General features: G+C 33.1%; 1 protein-coding gene across 2 annotated transcripts; it reads left to right on the top strand.

The window, feature by feature from the left end:
• Positions 1-418: 418 nt before the first annotated feature.
• Positions 419-4664, top strand: LOC114762371 (protein LIGHT-DEPENDENT SHORT HYPOCOTYLS 10). 2 transcript variants are annotated; one of them, XM_028951840.1, is made up of 2 exons: positions 419-1199; positions 4289-4664. In XM_028951840.1, exon 1 carries the CDS (start codon positions 615-617, stop codon positions 1149-1151), a length of 537 nt encoding a protein of 178 aa, XP_028807673.1. In that variant the 5' UTR covers positions 419-614; the 3' UTR covers positions 1152-1199; positions 4289-4664. The 2 variants fall into 2 exon arrangements, with proteins under 2 accessions (XP_028807673.1, XP_028807672.1); XM_028951839.1 differs by having other exon boundaries at positions 420-1199; positions 4292-4664.
• The last annotated feature ends 4632 nt before the right edge of the window (positions 4665-9296 follow it).

Below are 9296 nucleotides of genomic sequence, written 5' to 3'. Positions count from 1 at the left end.
AAAGAAGCAGGGAGATCGTATAGTATATCAATTAACTTTTATGAATATTTCCTTTAATTAATCTATGAGTTGTTATTTAAAAATCACAATTACTAGCCAATACATATGGTTGCGACTAATTAATTAACTTGAGGGTGTCCTTATAATAAGGATCTCATAGATTGCGATTCATACATGTTTTTCAAAAGGAGATTTGATTTATAATAGGTGCCTAAACAAAAATGAGCAAACATACTTTGATTATCCTACAGACATGTTTACAATTTAAGGGGAAACAACAATAATAATTGTACTACCAAACAAGAGGGAGAGGGAGGTGGGGGATGTATATATACATACAGACACTTAATGATAATGATAAATGTCATTAAAGGAGTATATAAGAAAAAAAGATGAAGAGAAAGCAACTGATATGGCCCATCTCATGTCTACTCAGTGTTAGCCCAATGACGTCGTGATCTCCATCTTCCTCCACTCTCCTCTCCTTCTTCTTCTCCCTATTCCTTTCACTTTTCACCTCTCTATCATCTTCTTCTCGCCTTTATCAAACAGAACAAACACTGATCTTAATTACTTTCGTTGTTCTCGTATCAGTGTGATACCCCAAGAACAACATGTCTAGTAGTGGGATGGATTTAACTGCAGAAGGATCGTCTTCTTCCTCGAGCCCTACACTTAGCCGCTATGAGTCACAAAAGAGAAGGGATTGGAACACATTTGGGCAGTATCTGAAGAACCAGAGGCCTCCAGTGCCTTTATCTCAATGCAATTGCAACCATGTGTTGGACTTCCTTCGCTACCTGGACCAGTTCGGCAAGACTAAGGTTCATCTCCAAGGTTGTATGTTTTATGGCCAGCCGGAGCCGCCGGCACCCTGCACGTGCCCTCTCCGGCAAGCCTGGGGTAGTCTGGATGCTCTCATAGGCAGACTCAGGGCTGCTTATGAGGAGAATGGTGGTACCCCTGAGACTAACCCTTTTGCCAGTGGCTCCATAAGGGTGTACCTTAGAGAGGTCAGGGAGTGTCAGGCTAAGGCTAGAGGTATCCCTTACAAGAAGAAGAAGAAGACCACGACCACAACGACTGCTACAAATCAAAGAATGGGCACTGATGAATCCACTACTTCGTCTTCAACCATGCACTTCTCTTGATTGATTCCTCCATTCTGTTTCATGATTCAGCTTCCTCAAGGAATTATGGTAATTAGTTTTTCCTTTAATTTTCTTTTTAATTTACTTCTCATCAACTAATTACTAACTAGTGAGCTTTTCTTGATTGATTCCATGATCTCTTTCGCTAGTCTCTCTCACTTAACTATCCATCCCACTGAAAAGATCATATATGTCGACGTTTTCTTCTGAAGAAAACTCGTTCTACTAATTATCTGTGAACTAGATTGATGAGAGAAGTTGAATCTTTCAATAGTTTAATGGTTGGGCTGTGCTTATTTATACTAGGTTGATTAAGTACACTGGTTCTATATGGTTCTCTCTCTCTATATATATATACACACATGTATGTATACATATATAAGTATACTGGTGCTATATATATAATAAGATCAAGTTCAATTGCTTGCTTCATTGAGGAATAATTAACTTTAGATCACACGTTTGTTGATTTTTGGCTTTATTAATTAATATAACATTAAGAGATATGTAGCTAGATCACAGGTGATGAAATGGGAGTTAGTGACAATTTAGTTTTTAGTTTATTATAAAGCAAGTGCGTTGCATTGGTACTCCAAAACGACCAAGGAAGTAAATATATATACTGGGAAGAACAGAAGTTCCACTTCCACTTGTGCTAACTTTGTGATTGTTAAGCTAATTGTTTTGTCAGAATTAAAGCATAATTAAGATGCAATTAGCACTAATAAATAGGCAGTACTAATTATTAAGAAAAGCACTGATTTGTGGCAATATATCAATTAAAATATTTGTCATCGAACACTTTCCCCTAATTTGGCCTTTCTAAGATTCTGCAGATTTTGTGTCCCATGAATAATTAAGTGGCATGTCTTACACTTTCTTGTGTGACTCGGCATCAAAATAAACAAATCATTGAAAGCACTCGATTAATTAAGGTTTGAGGTTCCTTAAAAATCATGTTACCAAATATTAAATTGTGAAAAATGCATGCTTTTTGTGAGGGTTTTTCAAAGTCTCAATTTTATACTAACAAAGTCATGATTGAATGGAATCTTTCGGATGGATGTTGGAGGGAAAACCTGATGGTATGCTAATTAAATATCAAATATGCTTTGTTAATTAATAATTAATAAACTCCTTAACTATTCTCACTCTCGTCACATCTCTTAGCTAGCTATCGTGTCCCACTTATTGCAATCTTTCGTGTATTAAGCAATATGTGTTTCTTTTTCTGCACTGTATGCTCCTTTATAGTTCACCCCTTGTACCTTCAATTAGATTTTGCGTGTCGTCCAACATCTGATTCTGTGGGACACAGTAGTTTTTATTCTCTTCATGAAAGTGCCATTCATTTTCAAGGGTGTGATTATAATAAGTACGAATATATAATTAATCAATAGAAATTTGATCAGAAGGAAACTGTGCATTGTTTGGTTAGGCAAATGCTTGAGCCTTGTGCTTCGCATCATCTCACATGATCTTGTCGGCTACATATGGAACTTCAAATACCAGTTGGAATAATATATATATATATAAAAGAAAAGACTCGTTCTTTTGTGTGTCTGTGTTACACAGACTGTGTATATATAGTTTGAATATTAAATCTAGTTGATGGTTTTATCTGAAGTGATTAGTCTACTGATCAAATTACCTGTCAAAACTTACTGCATATATATAATATAAATGTATATGGATTATTGAGCTACGTACAAGACTAGTGTGGTGTTAAAGCCTAACATAATAATAATAAGCATACAAAAATCATGTGTAGTTTATAGGAAATATCAAGGGAATATTACATCAGTACTGTCAGGTAGCTGAAGAGGAGCCCTATTTAGGGTTTTTGCTTTGTTTGTATTCACGAACCAAAGTACCAGGCACACACTTTTGACTCGGCAGTTCTTGTGCTGGGGAATCTGAAATAGTTTAAAGTATATCACATTCTCTTCGGCTCCCTTGTCTCCAAGGTCCATGATCTGCCATTTTGGGTGTAAACATGCATGCTTCATGCCTCTCTTTCTCTCTCCCCCCAAAATTTTTTTTGTTTCTTGTTGTTTTGGCCTTTCCTTTTACACGCTTTTTAAAACATAAAGTAGCGGCAACTGTTTCGTTTAGAGTGCCCATATAGATACTCCTGATAAGGGTTAAATACCCTGCTCTGTATGGTCTTTAACATATACATTACAGCTTTGTTTCATTGAAACGAACAACTTGAAGAAGTAGAGGTTTACTCGTGCTAGACAAACTCTGCAATATATAACCCAAAAAACAAAAAGGAAGACTTTGACTGTTGGTAGAGAAAGCTAGCTAGGTGGCCAGTCATCAATGGAGCAATTTTGGAATTGAATTCTGTAGGAGATGGTGGTACTAAGAATTCATTTACAACTCATGGGAATGGATGAGTGGGATGAAAATGATATGATTTAATTATAATATTTGGATATTCATAATATGTGTGTGTATTCTTCACCCTTCAGTTTTTAGTTTTGACCTTGGTGAAGTAAAGCAAGACTTTTCATGCATACCCGTTCTAAAAGGGCACATGGGAACCACATATTCTTCCATAGAAAGCCAAATATGATTAGATATGAACAGACTTTTAACAAGCATATCAATCTCTTTAAAATTAACTCGGTCTGCCTATATATGCCATATATATTCAAACTTTGGAAGAATCATTTGAAACGATGCATGTAAACATGATGAAGTTGTTTTGTTGCTTAGTTGAAGCTCTCATTTGGTGCTGTTTGGTACAATGGCTGTTTCGAGATTTCCCTACAAACTCTACAAATTTACTAATTAGATTTATATATCGAGTTTAATTTCCATGCATCCTGCTTAAATTACTCAAACCCTACCCAAGAATAATCCCCATCATTCCCTTGTTCTATTCTTTCTTTAGTATGTGAAAGAAATGCATTCCTTAAACTCAGCCAAACACAAGATTATTATTAATTAATGGTAAATTTAATTCCTGGATATAATATTATTGGGCTTAGAGATATATGCCTGCTGGGTACATATCAAGCATATATATTAATACATATATATAAGGTGAAGTGTACGTGCATGGACTGATATAATTGGCCTCATTTAGACAGAGAGATGATCAATAATGCTTGTAATTATTGTGACAGCAGGATGATCAGTGGTAGGTGTATCAGATTATAATGAAAGTGGGACGATTTGTCTTCAGCGATTTGCTTGCAAGGCGTAATCAAATGTATTGGGAAGCTGAGTTTCTATGATCTCTCTCTCTCTCTCTGCCTATATTTCACATATGGATGGCATTGCTTCTGTGTTATGCTCTTGGGAATTTGCAAAGCTCCTTGCAGAATCAAACTCTCTCATTACTATGTATCATCTTCGATCTTCATCACTTTTATGGAATGTGCCTTATAAATTGAGTGTTCATCGATCAATTTCCTGTAATCCCACCCCCTTCATTTTCATCATATACGTAAACATATATAATTGCTTCTTTTAGTTATTTTGCATCTACTAATTCATTCCTCTCTCTCTCTCTCTCTCTCTCTGTGTCTCTGTGTGTGTCACACTACACATAGTGCTTATTATGAACTTTTAATTTGTACGTACCTTTTATGTATCTGTTCTGCCTGTTGTCCTTATTGCTGAGAAAAGACGTACAGACCCATGGCAGGTGTCTTTTGTGATAGAAGCTATCAAGACAAGGGACAATTTTCCGAGGTTTGTGGCTGTGTATGTGTGAGCAATGAAGCGAGAGAAATCAAAAGGATATTGTTGGTGAAGAAAATTGAAGTACTACATATATTATAAAGCCTAATATATATTTTCTTAAATATTGGCATCATCATACGATCATGAAGAAGTCTATATATATATATATAGAGAGGGGGGGGGATGCCCACACAAACCCCCCTTCGAGATTTAAAACATCAAAATGAAATATACAAAAACAAATCCCTAGGATTTTCCAACAAGTTTGATTGATTTTGTGAGACCTTGCATGCTCCCAAACCAGAATGTTTTGTCTGGAAACAGGGTGAATAAAGATGCATGCCTGCTGTTCTTTGGTCTTGCAAAGCTTCAATTCAATCGCTTTTATCTCTAATAATGTTTCAACCAAATTATATTACTTTCTATTCTTAATATAAGAACTCAATTCACTTTGTTTCTTATTTATTTATTTATTTATCTTAAGATAGTACTTGTAAAATAGTAGTCTAACTAATATACTTAATTAACAATAATATTTTAGAAAAAAAAACTCCATTTATTACAAATAACCAACTTAGCTAGTTTTTTTAATCTGTTCAAATTAGTCAACTAATTTTTATATTAAAGACCGAAGGTAATACATATAGTGTGGATACATACTACATATATCAAAAGTTATTTTATAGATGGCGTCATTAAAATCAGTTTAGATGGCGTCATTAAAATCAGTTTATACTTTATATGGTCTAGTGATGACGATTCCCCCCCCCCCCAACTTTTGAAGGCTTTGAATTTCCGACATGTTTTAATAGGGAAAAGGTAATTGAATGCCTGCCTATTTTTCTGTCAGTATATGTTTTAGGAAATATTTTATGTATTCTACTTCTAATTAAATTCTGTAACTCCTGTCGTTTGAAGCAAGGTAAGCCAGATAATATATGATGGAACAAAACTGTAATTGTAGCATGAAAAGTTCAAATCCTCTAACCTTCCAAAAGAATTCTACAAAATTTTAAAATTAATCTGGCAAAATCCTCCGATATCCGCTGTCATTTGAAGGTTTTATCATCTCCATCTTTATCTAATTTATCTATTTTCTATAACAAAATTATTTTTTTCACATCGCTGATCATACATTAAGCATCATATCATTGATGAAGATTTTAATTAATTTTATAGCTTCTTGTTCCTTTTCTTGACTGAGAATATACATAAAATAACTTTTTCACATGGTAAGAATTTTAACCTAAACTTATCGATCTGACAAACCGACTTCCATATTTAAAAGATTATCATAATGGGACCAGAATATATGACTTATGGGACATGATAATTAAGCGTTGAATCAAGCTACGATGATTAACTAGTTATATATTTTCTGTTTAACTCATCCTCTTTTTCAATTTTTTTAAGAATTATTCATGCATATACATCAATGATGCTGAAATTTAGAAGTAACATGACACTGACAAGTCCACGAAGTTTTGTACAACTCGTGTAAATTAAGAAAATCTTTTAGAGAATATTATTATTACTGTTATAGCACTAAAATTATTACTATTATAACACTGAAATACTTCAATAGGTGCCATATTTGGATTAATAATGAACAACTGTGATTTTAGATCATTGTAAATTTTATAAGTGACACTAGTTATAAGTGATGTTGGTTAATTGTGATTTCTATTTGGATTTTTTTTTATAAGTGACTTTAAAAAATTGTGATTATGTTTGGTTTTCATTTATTAAAGTCACTTATGAATGTATAATTACCCAAAAGGCATGAATTTAATAAATATTATTAAATACTACCTCCGGTTCTAATTATAAGAGCTAGTTGACTAATTTGAGGAGATTAAGAAAATAAGTTAAGTTAGTTATTGTAATAAATATGTGTTGTCTTTCCTAAAATATCCTTACTAATCAAGTGTATTGGCTAGAATTATTATTGTTAGAAGGACTACCTGACTTTCGGTTCTTGATATAAGACCTTGTTTGACTTTTATTTTAGTCTTAAATATAAGACTTCAATCTACTTTATCTCTCATATTTATGCATTTTTTCTCAGAGTAGTCCTTCTAACAATGATAATTCTAACCAATACACTTGATTGGTAAGGATATGTTAGAAAGGACAACACATATTTATTACAAATAACTAACTTAGCTTATTTCCTTAGTCTCCTCAAATTAGTGAGCTAACTCTTATAATTAGGATTGGAGGTAGTATTTGGGGAGAGATTTTCAGAAGAGTGAGGGAGGGTAAATTGAAAAATATTCAATTAATAAAAATTGATAGGGATTCTTCAAATGCATAAGTTACTCCTTAGTACTTATTGTAAAAGTGCGGTAGGAGAGTGAAATCATGATTTATTGGGATTTTATAAAAATTATCCAAACAGGATAATCATGCTTCATAATCACTTATTTTGATTCAAACGAGCTTATTTAAGTTCTTACTGCTTAACCAAACAGGCACTAAATCTACTAATCTACTTGTTAACAATATAAGTGGATCTGATCATTAGTAAATCAACACTATTTGTTTTAAAGCAAATTAAAGCTCCCCTATAGAGGTTTGATCTCTTGCATTTTCTTTATTTTGCTTTTCTTTTCTTTTTTGTTACGTATAGGTATCCTGTTATTAGAAACAATTCTATTCAAAGTAATGGGAATTGAAATCTTAGTTCATCATTTTGTGAGGAAGTGAGGGATTAATTTTTTTATTAGATCCAAAAGTTGATTGATTCCTCTGATGTTATGTTATACCTAACTTGTTACAAGTCTAAGGGTTCAATGAGGCCGGCTTTTTGTCTGTCTAAGGTGGGCTGTCGTTTTGGGCCTTTGTGGGCTGAAAACTGAGGCCCAATCCATTTTTTCTCGGAGGGGAATATATCAGTTTTTTCAACTCAACGTCTTTTTCTATCCCGACTTAAACTCAACATCAGTTCATTTCATTTCAAGAGAAAATATAAATAAAATATATTTCCATTCAAATAGTCCTAGTTCTAGAAACAATACCGCCTAATCAAGTTCGAAATTTTGGAATAATGACATCGATTAAAATTTTGTTAAATGAAATTGTTTAGATAATTTGTTTGTAAGTATTACTCTTCCGGTCCTAAATATAAGACCGGAGGAATATTCTCTTAAAAATTACATTACTAGTTTGCTGTCTATTCCATTTGGAGAATTTCGCAAACAATGTTTGCTTGCATGAGAACAAAAGATTGTTAAGTGATTAAATTTTGTTATTAGGGAAAAATATGTAAATTAGAACCAGCACAGTAAAGACTAGATAATTTCAAGTTTTGCTGATTATTTGTTCAAATAATATCAATGATTGTGACAATTTTGTAATCTCTATAAATAAATCAATATAAAGTACAAGACGCATAGCGAAATAAACAGATGATTGTTACTTTTTTTGCAAAATAGTTTAGGCCAATTTCTAGTATTGTGCAAATCATTACTCGCTTAAAAATTATTGATTTAAAAAATATTTGTCGTAGATGAATTCAAGTTTATATTTTTTAAATGAAGATGCAGTTCAATGGTGGAGATAAAATTGCATAGATAATTTAAAAATGAACTTTAATTGAAATAAAAAAAAGAGAGAAGGAATTAGAATTCCGCTGTGTGCACCAAAAAAAGCTTTGTTGGGAAGGAAAAAAAACCCACTTAAATGGAAGATTAGTTTTCAGCTATCGATTAATATCTCGTTTGAAATCAATATCTATAAACATTTATAAACACATTTTATGTAAATTAAGACAAAATTCTTTTCATATTTATATATCACATTTTGTAAATTATGATTGAAAATGGGTTGTAAAAAATATTGCATGAAAAACAACAAAGAGAGAAGAAATTAGAAGGAAAAGTAGAATTCATTTATGTGTGTGTATGCGGTTCGTATAATCAGAAATGGGTTTACATTATTTGCCTGTTTCGTTTAAAATGTAGTGGATAGGGTATTAAAAATTTAAAACTGAGTAGAGCATGAATAGGGTATAATTCCAATTTTTTGCATAAATAAAAAAATTCTCAAAATATTAAAAAGAAAAAAAAGGAAAGAAAGAAAGGGAAGGGAAGAGAAGGAGATAACAACATATCCCGGTGACATTGAGGCAATGATTGATGGTATTTGGGTGCCACATCCCAATCATGCCTCACCATCACATCAGGCATCGTCCGTGACAAGACTGGAATGGACGGTGGATTAGGGGCCACGTGGCAGGAGGATGGCCCACACCCACGTTAGTGCATGCCAATCCACGACTAAGAAGGAAAATGAAATAATGAGCCAACTTTGGGAAAAAGGGCGCCCAAAGTACAACAAAAATAGCGAGAGACTGAGACTTCCCAAAAAAAAAAAAAAAAGTCTCTTGGTTTGGGGTATATCTTGTTTCTTCGGATAAGGTTTCTCTACTATTCCTCGCTTCTC

The sequence above is a fragment of the Neltuma alba genome, unplaced genomic scaffold (genome assembly GCF_004799145.2).
Source record: "Neltuma alba isolate B1F8T4 unplaced genomic scaffold, ASM479914v2 tig00011214_pilon, whole genome shotgun sequence".
Classification (NCBI taxonomy): domain Eukaryota; kingdom Viridiplantae; phylum Streptophyta; class Magnoliopsida; order Fabales; family Fabaceae; genus Neltuma; species Neltuma alba.
This window is presented reverse-complemented; position numbering and strand designations above follow the sequence as displayed.